The following is a 15,330-nucleotide window of genomic DNA, read 5'->3' on the forward strand; positions in this document are numbered from 1 at the left end:
ATGAACAGACTGAACTTTATTTTATTAGATAAAACATGTTGACAGTTAGAAATTAAAATAAAAAATGTGGAAAAAAAGCGCAATATTCGCGATATATCGAGTATCGCGATACTATCGTATCGCGGCTCAAGTATCGCGATAGTAGCATATCGCGAGATCTCTGGTGATTCCCACCCCTAGTAGTAACAGTAGAGCAGCATCATGTAGTAACAGTAGAGCAGCATCATGTAGTAACAGTAGAGCATCGTGTAGTAACAGTAGAGCAACATATAGCAGTATCAGTAGAGCAGCATCAGGTCATAGAGGGTAGTAACAGCGCCATCTGCTGTCAACTGAAGATTGACTGACCCTAAGGCATTATGCTTTATATATATATATATATATATATATATATATATATATATATATATACACACACACACATACATACACATTTTGGGGCTGTTTATTTCCTTTTTGCTGCTTTTGTTGCATCACTTCCGTTTTTATAGGAAATAAACAGTGTCTGGAAAGGTAAAAGGAGGTTGATTTTTTTTTAATTAAAAATCAAGACTTTGATTACAAATAAATTACAAATACATTACAAATTAAACCATACCATACAGAGGATTTTGAACAGAACATTCCGTTTATGAGAGGTCTGGGAGGTATTTGTTGCAAAGTAAAGATAAACATTTCATTCAGTCTCAGCATCAGTGTCATTTGACGTCATTTCAACATGGCCACTCACATCGTAATGTAGCTGTCTTAAGAGTACATTTGTAAGTATATTAGCTATTATGTCATTGTAAATGGTCTTTGTGAGTCGTAGTTCATACAAGACAAATTGTAAATAAAACACCTCCAACCATAAACAAATGGAGCACAACACCATGAAAAGATCAACAGACACATACCAATGAGCTGGGGGGGGGGGGTGTTTATGTTTAATTGTCTATACATTTTATAAAGTTTGTAAATACAAATATTTAGCAAATAAACACATTTATAAAATATATGCTTCTAACACATTATGGTATGGTGACATTACTGTACATGTACCTCCTATATTAAAGCTAGACTCCCCAGCGCTCAGTCAGGTGCATGGAGAGCTGCCTCAGACTGACTTGCTCTTGACGGTGGCCAGTTGGGAGAAGGTCTGCACAACCCAGTACAGCAGGGAGAGGGAGACAAAGGCCTGGAAGAAATACACACAAGTTAGTGTGTGTGCTACTCTGTAGATTTTATACTGTAGTGTATATTATGTATATTATACTCTGTAGGTTTTATACTGTAGTGTATATTATGTATATTATACTCTGTAGGTTTTATACTGTAGTGTATACATGTATATTATACTCTGTAGATTTTATACTGTAGTGTATATTATACTCTGTAGGTTTTATAATGTAGTGTATATTATGTATATTATACTCTGTAGGTTTTATACTGTAGTGTATATTATGTATATTATACTCTGTAGGTTGTATACTGTAGTGTATATTATGTATATTATACTCTGTAGATTTTATACTGTAGTGTATATTATGTATATTATACTCTGTAGATTTTATACTGTAGTGTATATTATGTATATTATACTCTGTAGATTTTATACTATAGTGCACGGGTTCCCAAAGTTTTCAGGCCGCGACCCCCGAAATAACGGTGTCAGAGAGCCGCGACCCCCACTATTATAGGAGGTGGTATAATTTTTTTTATAATATTATATATATATTTTTATATGAAATGAATACATTCTGGAAATCATCTTGCGACCCCCCCGCAGCTGCTCGCGACCCCTACCCCCACTTTGGGAACCACTGCGTAGTGTATACATGTATATTATACTCTGTAGGTTTTATACTGTAGTGTATACATGTATATTATACTCTGTAGGTTTTATACTGTAGTATATACATGTATATTGTACTATCTGCTACAGGGCTGTTATATTGTAGTGTATATGTATATATTGTACTATCTGCTACAGGGCTGTTATACTGTAGTGTATATGTGTATATTGTACTATCTGCTACAGGGCTGTTATACTGTAGTGTATATGTATATATTGTACTATCTGCTACAGGGCTGTTATACTGTAGTGTATATGTATATTGTACTATCTGCTACAGGGCTGTTATACTGTAGTGTATATGTGTATATTGTACTATCTGCTACAGGGCTGTTATACTGTAGTGTATATGTATATTGTACTATCTGCTACAGGGCTGTTATACTGTAGTGTATATGTGTATATTGTACTATCTGCTACAGGGCTGTTATACTGTAGTGTATATGTGTATATTGTACTATCTGCTACAGGGGTTTTATACTGTAGTGTATATGTGTATATTGTACTCTGCTACAGGGGTTTTATACTGTACTTGTGTATTTTGTATTTAGTTACACAGTGACACCAGAGATTTTGAACTACAACACAGCAGCTGTGGAGACTAAATGAATAGAGATCTTTAGACAAAGACATTGAGGAGATGTTTTGCTTTCCTTTTCTCCCCCCTCAGAACATGACAGCTGTTTCCCCGCTCTCATATCAGGTAATAATTATGCTGCACAATAACCCAGACGTGCTACGGCGAGAGGCTTGTATGGAAAGAAGAGAGAAAAAAAAGGGTGAATATAATTTACGGCCGGCGGACGCAAAGGAGAACAGTGAAAGTGAATCCCTAATTGAAAGAAAACAGTGGAAGCCTCTAGAAGCCGGCCAGACGCACCATGACAGAGGAGAGAGGGTTTCGAGAGGTTAAGGAGTGTTGGGGGCAAAGTCGTCTCCCATGATGCTCTCACGTGGGGGTCACAGGGTCACCACCACAGGGGGAGGATTAGGGGGGGGGGGGCGTGTTCCACCAGAAACGGTCCTACCCTCCACCCCCGACTGTGTTCTGGGCCATAAACTGCATCCTACTTCGCTATGAGAGCCAAAACCAGACCCCTGTCCATCACAGGCACAAAGCCTGATGGGAAAAAAATAAACCTTTTCCTCCTGGACGCTGCAGCTGTTTTCCTCTGAGACAGAGAGAGAGAGAGGGGTGGAGGTTGTGAGAGAGAGAGTGAGAGAGGGGGGGGGGGGTAGTAGAGAGAGAAAGAGAGGGATATTGAGAGAGAGAGAGAGAGAGAGAGAGAGAGAGAGAGAGAGAGAGAGAGAGAGAGAGAGAGAGAGAGAGAGAGAGAGAGAGAGAGAGAGAGAGAGAGAGGGGGGGCAAATACAGGAGAGAGTAAGAGAGAAAGCGGGAGAGAGTGCATAACAGGGACTGGAATGCCACCCCCACCCCCCCACCTCTCCTCTGTTCCTCCTCTCACTACCTGTCCTGGCAACAGGTTCCCCACAGAGAGGAGGAGAAGATGGAGAGAATGAGGGGAAAAAAGTGACAGAAGGAAGGGAGGAGGGGGAGGAAGGGGGTAAGCAGGACCAAAGTCTCTAGTGCAAACTGGTCTCTGCGTGTTTCTCTGGACAGACCCGGCGCTGCACCGTGCCCATCTCTGAGACGGACTGGGCTGGAGCGAGCAAAGCCTCCCGGGAGGGGGGGGGGGGGGGGGGGGGGCCTCGCAAATCACACTCCACTCCGACCGACCAAGACCTGACAGACGTTTCTATCAAAGCCGCATGTTAGGGAGAGAGGAGAGGGCCCCCTCCGATTTCTCCTCCTGCTCTCATCTCTCTCCATGTCGGCCGCGCACTGCGTTACATTTCAATGGACTGTGCTGAAGGAAAGGCATATGGGACAGATTACATAGTGGATAGAAGCAGGGTTTGATCGTCTGCAAATAAGCGGCATAACCAGAGAACACTGGCTTCCAAAAGTAGGCATCTCAACAAATCGCCTCACACTCACTATGTTTTGATCTGGAGAGAGGGGGCTCTTCATTAGGGGCACCAACAGGAAAGATTCGACCGCATGGATTTCCCCATTTTGGGTTTAGGGCTGTTTCGATCAGATGATCAGAGACGGGCGGATCGAAAGCATCCGCAGAAGCAAGGTTTTTGATTCAATTGTGATAATCAAATTTCCTGAAAGCCAAATTCAAGCTTGTAAAATGCCTGTTATTGAGCCAAAACCTCTTGTTGCAAGGATATTATATGCTGCCCTACCAAGGCAAACAGCAGTAACTACACAAGTAGTAAAACAGAGAAAAGGACTCTACAAGTAGAGGGTATATAATCAGTATAGTATCTACTATCTACTCCAGTACATCTCCAAAGGAGACAGTGGAGATGTATTGGACCAATAATTGTTTTCTGTTTCACTAATCACACAGTTGTAGGGCAGTGTGACATATATTTCTTCCATGATCTTGTAGACATGTAGTTAGCAGGGGAACACTGAGTGGAACACCATGATAAAATCTACACCAAATATAGACACTGCCTAAAGAATTCACATGACGCCACAGGGTGCGTTTGTTTTCAACCTCAGCCACTCCCTACAGTCGGGACACCCTTCCAGTCTACAGCGGGTTAACGTGGCAGTGCCCGCTCTCTGAGCCAGCTGCAGGCATGATTGAAACAAAAACAGGGTAGAATGACTGCTGTCAGGCCTGTGATGTATGACTTGTAATGGGATGTTTCCAGCCCATATGGCAGCCAGTCCAGTACATACAGGCTAATATCACACACTGACTGTATAAACACGTGATACTCACACATCTGTATAGCAGGGCCCTGACGCCAAACACACACAGACACATAGACACACAATAGGACTGGGGGGGTGTATGATAATATGAAGGACTTTCATTGATATCGATGTAAATCTACAATATCTGCTTAGACATGAAAGATCACATTAAATAATTTAACTGATCAATTCATCATAATAGACTGCATGATACTGTACAAGGGAGTTACCAATAAAATAACATTTTAAATTGACTTTCTTTCAAATAAAACTCAAAACTCAATGTATTGATTGTACAGTATAGCGTCCTGATGTAGTATGATAACTCAATGTATTGATGTACAGTATAGTGACCTGATGTAGTATGATACAACTCAATGTATTGATGTACAGTATAGTGACCTGATGTACAGTAGTATGATAAAACTCAATGTATTGATGTACAGTATAGCGACCTGATGTAGTATGATACAACTCAATGTATTGATGTACAGTATAGTGACCTGATGTAGTATGATAAAACTCAATGTATTGATGTACAGTATAGTGACCTGATGTACAGTAGTATGATACAACTCAATGTATTGATGTACAGTATAGTGGCCTGATGTACAGTAGTATGATAAAACTCAATGTATTGTGAGGGCGGTCAGGTGGCGTAACGGAGATTGCGTTCGTCACCAAACCCCGGAGCGGCTAGATTCGCCTGTTCGAATCCAGCTCACAGCTCCGGGGTTGTCACCAGCTTGGCTGGCCGTTCACACTAATACAATTGGCAGTATTAGAGGGTGGGAGAAGCTGGTGGGGTGGGTCCGGGTCGTTGTAAACAGCGACTCCTACAGTTCGGTCGGGGCGCCTGCTAAGCGCGGCTAGGACTTGAGTGGGATAGTGTGATCCTTCCACACGCTACGCCCTCTCAATGAGAATCCGCGCTGCCAGGTGAAAAGAAGCGGTTGATTGGCTGGACGTGTGTCGGAGGAAGCACGTGATAGCCTCCACTCTCCCAGACCGACTGTGGGGGGTAAGTGCGCAGCGACCAGGAAGGGGATTGGGAATTGGCATAACGACTAACATTGGGATGGGAGAAAATCGGAGAAAAAAAAAAAAAAGAAAAAAAAAAAAAAAAAAAAAATGTATTGATGTACAGTATAGTGACCTGATGTAGTATGATACAACTCAATGTATTGATATACAGTATAGTGACCTGGCATAGTATTATACAACTCAATGTATTGATGTACAGTATAGTGCCCTGATGTACAGTAGTATGATAAAACTCAATGTATTGATATACAGTATAGTGACCTGGTATAGTATGATAAGTCTGCCCAGCCCTACAACAAACACATGCGTGCACGCACACACACGCACACACACACACACACAGTTCCTGTCTCTTCATTAGAAGCAGACATACCGGTACATGTATAGTCTCTGTGTTCAGGTTGTTCTGAGCAGCAGACACAGAGGAAGGATATGCAGAGGCAGGTTAACGACTCACCAGAGAGCACTGGTCTGGTGCCTGCTCTGTAGCGGAAAGCCATGAGAAATATCCCCCGCACACTCCTACGCACACACATCCAGTCGCACATGAAAAATGCACGGCGCTAGAGCAGTAAAGAAAAGCGTATCAAAATATAAGGGAGCCTAATGATATGCCAATTTGAAATAATACAGAGGAATGATACGGCAACCATGAGAGTCCTCCCCCCCCCCCCCACATCTGGTGTTCACAGTGGCTCACTGTATCTGATAGATAAAGCTAGATAGAGATAACTCTTCAAGTCAGGGGACTCAAATGAGATCCCCCCCCAGGCTCCCTGAAAGGTATCATAAACATATGGTAATGAGGGGAACCACAAGAGGAAGGTCCGTGGCCTAGTTTTTGGGTCCCGACCCAGAGTCAGATTCGAGGTAGACTCGGCCACACCGTTGTGCCTCTTACTTGCGGTACGGACTGCTCTGGAGTCAGTGAGAAAAGAGAATGAAAAGCATGCCTTTTCATATATCTTCTTATACTTCACTTTTAGGCCCAGACGGGTTTGGCATTAGCCCAGCCTCAATATGAGAAGTCTACACCTCGCTAATACCCATAATTCCCTGGGTGGCCCCAGTGGCAGCTTACTCCGCGGAGAGAGTCGGTGGAAAGTTGGAAGTCGGGATAGTAGCGGGCCCAAGTCCAGAAACAGGGGGATGAATATAAAAAAGAAGATGGAGAGGGGGTTCAGCCTCGCGATATCAAGCCCCTGCTGTTCGTTGACGGTGCAACAAGAACAAAGGCAGAGCAGTGGATGTCTGTGTCTGCTGGTAATCAGTTCAATGGGATGATTCCTCTGAGAAGGAGTGTAGATGGATGAGTCCCAACGGGCCTGTGAGAGAAGTAGCCTTCCCCTATCCTCCCTCCTTCCGTCCTTCCACATCCACTTGTTGTTTAGTTTCCTCATCCTCTTCTTCTTATTGTCCAGGGCTGGAAGCCCAAGATACACACAGGTAGATGCTGATATGAAGACAGAGGTCATTGGGCCTCATTCAACAATACTCTCTTATTATTTTTCTTATATTCTTGCTTACCTGTCTGTTAAGAGAACAATAAGAAACGCCACCGCCACATTCATCAAGCCATTCTTAACACTTTGAGTGCCAACGACGAGATATCTCGTTTGTTCATGCCGACCGTTCAGTGCCAATGACGAGAGATCTCGTTTTTTTTATTAGCGATTTGAATTCATATTTCATCAATCTAGCCTCACGTTACCACTGCAAACTCTCTCTGAGCTCCATTGGGAAAATACCGCCCCCTATCGTCTCTCCCTGTGGTACTGCACCCCTGTGGTACTGCACCCCTTTGGAATGGATTGAATGAAACGCATGGGGGGGGGGGGGAAATCCTGCTTCCACATTTTACTTCTCAGGCAAGTCACCCGAGACGATCGGATTCATTGTGGAGCCTCAGAACAGCGTGGAATCAGTGTTTCGACCACCCAGCGTTGGATCAATAAACGCGATCGATATTTGGAATGGCGATCAGGAATTGGAATAATCTTTTTGGAGAACATCTGATCTGAGGTAAGGAATCTATTTGACCAGTCTTAGGATAATCAGAGCTTTTTTCACAGAGATATCAACGTGTGCCCTATGTGTGTGTGTGCGTGTGTGTGTGTGTGCGATCAGGAAATAAGATAATCGATTTTTCAGCCTGCTTCTATAGCGTGCATAAGTACACATATACTATCGATAATCTAGCGTTTATTTGAAAACTATTCATAAATAGGCCGAAAAATTACACAGTTTTTTGTGTATTCCAGAATATTCCAGTAAAGGGCGTTTATCACAGAATCTTAACACTTTGATCGCCATGGGTTAAATTCATAATTGACTATCCCTCGCCATCTCTATTTGTCTATGGAGAAGTTCCCCTTCTTTGCAGGGCTATAACTTTTTAAATTCTATTGCTAAATTGCCATTATTATGGCCCATTCAATGTCCTATATGTATTGTTCAGGGTGTAGCAACGTTAAACTTTTTCATTCACATATTCATACTAAAATATGGTCTAAAGTATAAGTATGTTTTTATCGTTTTCTGCAGCTTTCTTCAGAACGTGATTTATAGCCCTAAATGCATTATATTGATGATCAAATACAGTTTGGTAGGAATCTGTGCGAGATAAAAAATGTCAACTGGATGTGCTTCTAGGAGTTACTACATATCATCTGATGATGACCGGATGGGCGGGGGATCGTTTATAATTCCGTGGGCAGCGTTAGATGATTCATCCAGAGTGGGTCATATGTTCATCATAGCAGTTTATATGGAACACGTTAGAATAGAACGCTGAATCTTACCGTGGCTTCCTCGCGCCGCTGGCAGATGAGCGTGGAACAGAATTTTTTCTATTATGGGATGGAGAAATGCCCGATCCATTTCCAGGTTGTATAATAGTATATACGTCCAAATCATGTTGTTTTTTCGAGTTATTTGCACCGATCGATGTTCACTTTGTCAAGACGGAGTCTCTCTAACGATAGCGAGTGCCCGGACCACATATGGATGAGCACTACCGGTTCAAAGGCTCATTTCCGGTTGGCGATCTGCCGATCGGCCACCAGATGGCGCCCTTGAACCGCTAGAGAGTTGAGTGGAGCTTTGCAGTGTGTCTCAGGGCTCCGGAGGGGAAATATGATTTCGATGACAGATTTTTGAAATATTGACATCAAAGACGAGTTACGGCGTCTTCGGCAGAATGAGCATGGCTAGGAATGACGTCTTAACTCGTCCCCGGCGATCATAGTGTTAATATTTTCCTGAAACTTTCAAAAAACAAGAGTTTTTCAAAATGGTATAAAACGGAAATGAACCGATTAAAAAACAATCCGTTTCGACAATGTTGACTACAAACAAGTCATTGATAAGCGACGGCCATATTATACACATAGCCATAATTTAAGATGTAGTTTATGCGTTCACAAATATGAGAGCTCTATCATTGAAGTGGGCGCTGGCACGCAACAGGGTTCTGGGGCACCCGACCTCCGGCACGGAAAGTGTTAACGTCCAAATCTGTGCTTACCCAGGTGTCTTGCATGATGAATCCCACTCATTCTTAAACAAAAATGCGTGTTCGCGCTCAAATTAATTTGCATACAGACACGCCCGCTACCTCCTAATAATAGATATAATAGATTTGCGACTGATCTCAAAATGACACACACACACACACGTCTCATGACTCGCGACTAAGTGCATGTGTGTGTGTGTTCCTGTGGGTCGCTCATCGCATGTGTGTGTGTTAATCTGATAACAAATAAAGACGTATACTTGTACTTGTATGTACTGTATAGTGCAAAATAAATCGTTCCAGCAAAGTAGGCTTTGTCAATACTGAACGACTGCGTGCTTGTCAAGAACCAATCGCGCAGTAGGTTCTGAAATACTGGATCTGTCACCTGTCATCTCTCTCTGAAAGGTCCCTGTGGCTAAAACCCTGAGTGCGCTCAGAACTTGTATATGGAGCAGAGAAGAGAGGAGAGGAGAGGAGAGGAGAGGAGAGGAGAGGAGAGGAGAGGAGAGGAGAGGAGAGGAGAGGAGAGGAGAGGAGAGGAGAGGAGAGGAGAGGAGAGGAGAGGAGAGGAGAGAGGGGAGGAGAGGAGAGGAGAGGAGAGGTTGTAAATATGCATTCTATGCGTACGGCCTGGGCAGCCAGCATCTAACTGTTCTAACAGCAATATATAATCCATTTTTATTAGAAGTTATAATAATTATTATTATTATTGAAAAGTTCTGGGTTTATAAAGTCGTATGTGGGGGTATTTGGGGGCAATTGACCAATGGTTTGCTTTCAACCCATGAACTCCTTCCGCTCTCACCTTTTTATATATATTTTTTTATTGTATCTACTAAAACTGTATTGTATTATATTGTTTGTTTTGTAAAGTGTCTTTGAACATTAGGAAAAGCGCTATATAAATCTGATGTATTATTATAATGGTAGGCTTTTTTAAATGTTTCTTATCTGGGTAAGAGTGCTCTCTACAAATTCTCGAGAATTTGGTCTTGCCTGAGAGAAAAGCAACAATAAGAAAACAAGAATCCCAGGTAAGAACAAAATAAGAGGAAATGCTAGTTAAAACCTCTTAGCATGCGCCTTCCCACATGTGGGATGTTTTTAGGATGATTTGCCCACCGGCACTTTGGCGACCCCTAGTGGCTCGGATGTGCATATTTTGTAATACAATATATATATCGAATTGAAGGCTTATTTGTTGCCTGTCGATAGCGACAAAATCCGACAAAATCCGTTCAGCGGTTCTCAAGTTACATGCCGGTATTTTGAAGTACACGGTATTGCGCAAAATACCACTCCCGAGGGTTGTAGCCAATGAGTGTGGCTTTCCAATGATACCTCACGTGAGGATGTATGAATCTGAAAAACAAAAAAAAACGATTGAACGAATTGAAGTCTATGAGAAAACTGAGTTTTTCTTTTGTACACAACATCACTCCTTATCACTCATTTCTGAATGGATCTTTGGACATGTACTACATAAGGCTTCAGGCTATGGGTCTGTCTGGATTTGTAAGCCATACCACCTTCTGGGGAAATACTACCTCTGGACTACTAACTACTACAGAAAAACTTGAGTAACAAGTGTTTCTACAACTCAAGTTCAGACCACGGTATGTTACTCTATTACATTACCACTAAAAGTGAAAAAAAATTCTGGAATCAGAAACTTCAGAATGTCATCTTTCAAAATAAACCAGGCTAATGCATGTGCTATAAGTATGTTGTTTTGGTTTGCAAAAAAAGTATGCAGTCCTCAAAAACTACAACTAAAATGGCCAGGAGACTCATTGCAGGTTAACCGGTTAAGAACGAAATCTGTTCTTATATCGCTTCATGAATGAGGCCCATTGAGATCTGTCTGTCTGTCTGTCTGTCTGTCTGTCTGTCTGTCTGTCTGTCTGTCTGTCTGTCTGTCTGTCTGTCTGTCTGTCTGTCTGTCTGTCTGTCTGTCTGTCTGTCTGTCTGTCTGTCTGTCTGTCTGTCTGTCTGTCTGTCTGTCTGTCTGTCTGTCTGTCTGTCTGTCTGTCTGTCTGTCTGTCTGTCTGTCTGTCTGTCTGTCTGTCTGTCTGTCTGTCTGTCTGTCTGTCTGTCTGTCTGTCTGTCTGTCTGTCTGTCTGTCTGTCTGTCTGTCTGTCTGTCTGTCTGTCTGTCTGTCTGTCTGTCTGTCTGTCTGTCTGTCTGTCTGTCTGTCTGTCTGTCTGTCTGTCTGTCTGTCTGTCTGTCTGTCTGTCTGTCTGTCTGTCTGTCTGTCTGTCTGTCTGTCTGTCTGTCTGTCTGTCTGTCTGTCTGTCTGTCTGTCTGTCTGTCTGTCTGTCTGTCTGTCTGTCTGTCTGTCTGTCTGTCTGTCTGTCTGTCTGTCTGTCTGTCTGTCTGTCTGTCTGTCTGTCTGTCTGTCTGTCTGTCTGTCTGTCTGTCTGTCTGTCTGTCTGTCTGTCTGTCTGTCTGTCTGTCTGTCTGTCTGTCTGTCTGTCTGTCTGTCTGTCTGTCTGTCTGTCTGTCTGTCTGTCTGTCTGTCTGTCTGTCTGTCTGTCTGTCTGTCTGTCTGTCTGTCTGTCTGTCTGTCTGTCTGTCTGTCTGTCTGTCTGTCTGTCTGTCTGTCTGTCTGTCTGTCTGTCTGTCTGTCTGTCTGTCTGTCTGTCTGTCTGTCTGTCTGTCTGTCTGTCTGTCTGTCTGTCTGTCTGTCTGTCTGTCTGTCTGTCTGTCTGTCTGTCTGTCTGTCTGTCTGTCTGTCTGTCTGTCTGTCTGTCTGTCTGTCTGTCTGTCTGTCTGTCTGTTGTTTAGTTTCCTCATCCTCTTCTTCTTATTGTCCAGGGCTGGGAGCCCAAGATACACAAAGGTAGATGCTGATATGAAGACAGTTGCTGAGGACATTGAGGTCTGTCTGTCTGTCTGTCTGTCTGTCTGTCTGTCTGTCTGTCTGTCTGTCTGTCTGTATGTCTGTCTGTCTGTCTGTCTGTCTGTCTGTCTGTCTGTCTGTCTGTCTGTCTGTCTGTCTGTCTGTCTGTCTGTCTTTCTCTATATCTATCTATCTATCTATCCATCTGTCTACAGTACAGTATATATCTACAGTATCTATCTACAGTGTCTGTCTGTCTGTCTATCTATCCACAGTATCTATCTACAGTATCTATCTACAGTATCTGTCTGTCTGTCTGTCTGTCTGTCTGTCTGTCTGTCTGTCTGTCTGTCTGTCTGTCTGTCTGTCTGTCTGTCTGTCTGTCTGTCTGCCTGTCTGTTTCCAATTAGTGACCTAATTTCGGCACAGCGCCATGGCCTCCCTGGCTATGATACGACATTGTGAAAATGTTATGAAATAATCAGATAAAGGAGCGTGTGATTGTGTGCACATACAAATCTAGAGAAAGAAAGGAGAGGGTGGGAGAAAGAGAGAGGCACTCCCCCTACACTAAACTGTGTCAAATGAATATACTATGTTCTTATACAGTGGGATTTTACCCTCAGTCTTTGTGATTTGTTATGCATAGCTAAGCATTATAAAAGACGTGATAATTTATAAAACTGAGCAGACATCTTTTTTCGCGAGCATTACGAGTTGCCAGAAATCTGATTCCCATGTATTCAGAAAAGAGAGTCACAGAGTTTGTCAGTTCAAGAACAAACACCCAGCCATGAATTATACTGCAATTAGGAACGAGCAAATCATTTAAGCGAGAAAATCAACATTGGCCTCAGAAGTAAAAGTATGAGAAAACCAAACCAAACGGCTGCTTGAGAATTCCCTGGAGACCAATTGCCAGCAGATTTCCATAGTTTTACCTGGCACGCCGTTTGACAACATAAACCAAGTGCTTACTCTTTGACTGACGTGGTCCCCTGCACACGCAGCGCTAAGATTTCACGCTGTGTACAGTCGAGCAACCGCCAACGCCGTCTGCTCCAACAGAACTGACCTAACCCCGGCACTTCTCCTTCAGAACGGCTCAGTTTTTCACTCCTAAGAGGAGATTTCCTTTCCTTTTCCATCCCTGCGAGCTTTCAGATGATGTCATCCCTGCAGAGTTTCCATATAGCCCCAGATGATCCCGTTGACCTCGATAGTGCCTCCTCGCTGCCATGCATTCCTGGCCGAGGGGAAAGGCTGCTAACCTCTCGCACCTGAGATCTGGCGAGTGGAAACAGCGTCCTCAGATAACAGCGGCCTCTCGCTGATAGCTCTCTTATCTGTCCATTCAGGATCGGTGCTCTGACAATGGCTGGAACTGTTGGGAAGGCGGAGTGGTGTTTTTTTTCATGCCAGTCAGGTGCTGCGCTGAAGATAAGGTTGCCAGGCACCCGAGGTGAGGTTTTAGCACTTGGCGTGAACTTGATAATATTGTTCTGACCTCTCAGTCTTTTTGGCGGCTGTGGTATTTTTCTTTCCCTCGAAAAGTTGGCCGACGGAGAGATAATCTTGGAGACTTGGAAAACACAGGCAGGGGGAAGGAGGTGAAAGCTGGAAAAACTCAAAATACAGCCGACATGACACTTTATATTCTGGAATATTATGTGGATTTAGACCTGTTTCTCAGGTTTCACACTTCATCATCACACAGCTAGTGTCAAATCTATAAAGCAACTTACTACCATGATACTACCAGAGCCGCCACTAGGGGCGTGCGAAAGGTGCGGTCGCACAGGGCCTCGCACCTAGGAGGCCTAAACAAATTTAAAATTATAATATTATTATTATTATTTGCTTTTTATACAAATAAATAGAATGTTAACAATCACTTTCCATCGCAGACCTAAAATCTAGTTTTGCTTACATGCTTATATATTTCACATTAGACACGTTTGTAGAATAGTAATATGCATATAAACTGCCTCACTATATGTGACAGCGTGACTGTGTCATCTATCAAGCGCATTGGCACGTGGGGTGGTGGTCAGGTGTAAGGTGGATGTGGTGTGTGTCAGTGTGTGGCAGAGTGGTGGTAATTAGAATTTTGAAACACAATGTCGAGAGAACGAGATAAATGGAGGAAATTTGCCTCAGGGGATGAACAAAGAAAAAAAGCAAAGAAAAAAGAAGTGTTCAATACCTCGCTGAGAGGTTAATTTGATAAATTCATCACAAAAATCAGCGGCCCGACCGCGTCAGAAGCAGCCGCGGGGCCTCGCGTCGGGACAACCGAAAAGGCAGGGGAAGCTATGCAGCAGCACAAGCAGGGCTGCACAGCTCCAGGTGACAACGATGGTCACAACGACGAGCAGTGAAGATGAGGAGGAGGGCGAGGCTGCCGCGACCCCTAAGGAGGAGGACGCACACAATATCCCACTATCCGCAGAGCGGGTATTTGAGTATTCGAATATTTCCTCAAAATAGTGGATCAGCCAGGGGGGGGGGGGGGGTTTGAGATATGTGCCTCTGGGCGGGGAACAGGCCCTCGCAGCATTAAACTCCAGATTTAAGCAACTGCAACAATTCGAGGACACATTTGCATTTCTTTTGAACCTATCCAAACTGAAAGAGATAGATGACACTGAACTGAAGATAAAGTGTGAGGCTTTGAGCGCATCTCTGACAGATGGAAAGTCTAACGACATAAACGGAGAGGACCTGTTCACTTAGCTGCACTTATTGTGCGTAACGGTGCCCGAGGAAGCCAAGAAGAGGAACGGGACCTTCCCTAACTGCGAAGTTGCCCTTCGGATTTTACTGACAATCCCCGTCACAGTTGCATCTGGGGAGCGCAGCTTATTTTTTTTAATTGATAAAGAACTATTTGCGCACTACAATGTCCCATGCGAGACTGTGTGGACTTTCCATCCTCGCGATAGAAAAGGACGTTGTATCTACTCTGGATTATCAAGACATCATTTCAGAATTTGCTGCAAGGAAAGCCAGGAGGAAAATCCTCACATAATTATCTGCTGTTATCTGTGAGTAACATCTGAGTGCTTATTGTTATTGTTGTCAATTCTATGAAGTGCAAGTAGGCCTATAGGCTACATACGTAACCGGGGTTTCCCAGTGTGTTCCCTGCCCAGAGGCACATATCAACCCCCCCCCCCCCCCCCTGGCTGTTATTATTTTGCCTATATTTGGGTTTTGGCAATGTGTTGTGAGATGGGGAATTTGTTTTGTGTGATGTTGTAATAAACAACAAGCATTACTATAAAAACTCATATCGTGTCAAGGCTTCA

The 15,330-nt window shown here is 43.5% G+C and overlaps 1 protein-coding gene across 1 annotated transcript in view; it reads right to left on the reverse strand.

Moving 5' to 3' along the window:
• Nucleotides 1-977: 977 nt before the first annotated feature.
• agmo (alkylglycerol monooxygenase) overlaps nt 978-15,330 on the reverse strand; it is a gene marked incomplete at its 5' end in the record, with an annotated part of 95,754 nt that continues 81,401 nt past the window's right edge. The window contains one exon of the mRNA XM_084336000.1: nt 978-1,177. Coding sequence (XP_084192126.1) covers nt 1,097-1,177 — 81 coding nt within the window. The 3' untranslated portion in view covers nt 978-1,096. The remainder of the gene's footprint in view (nt 1,178-15,330) is intronic.

This window comes from Notolepis coatsorum, assembly GCF_963971535.1.
Source record: "Notolepis coatsorum genome assembly, chromosome: 19".
Lineage (NCBI taxonomy): Eukaryota > Metazoa > Chordata > Actinopteri > Aulopiformes > Paralepididae > Notolepis > Notolepis coatsorum.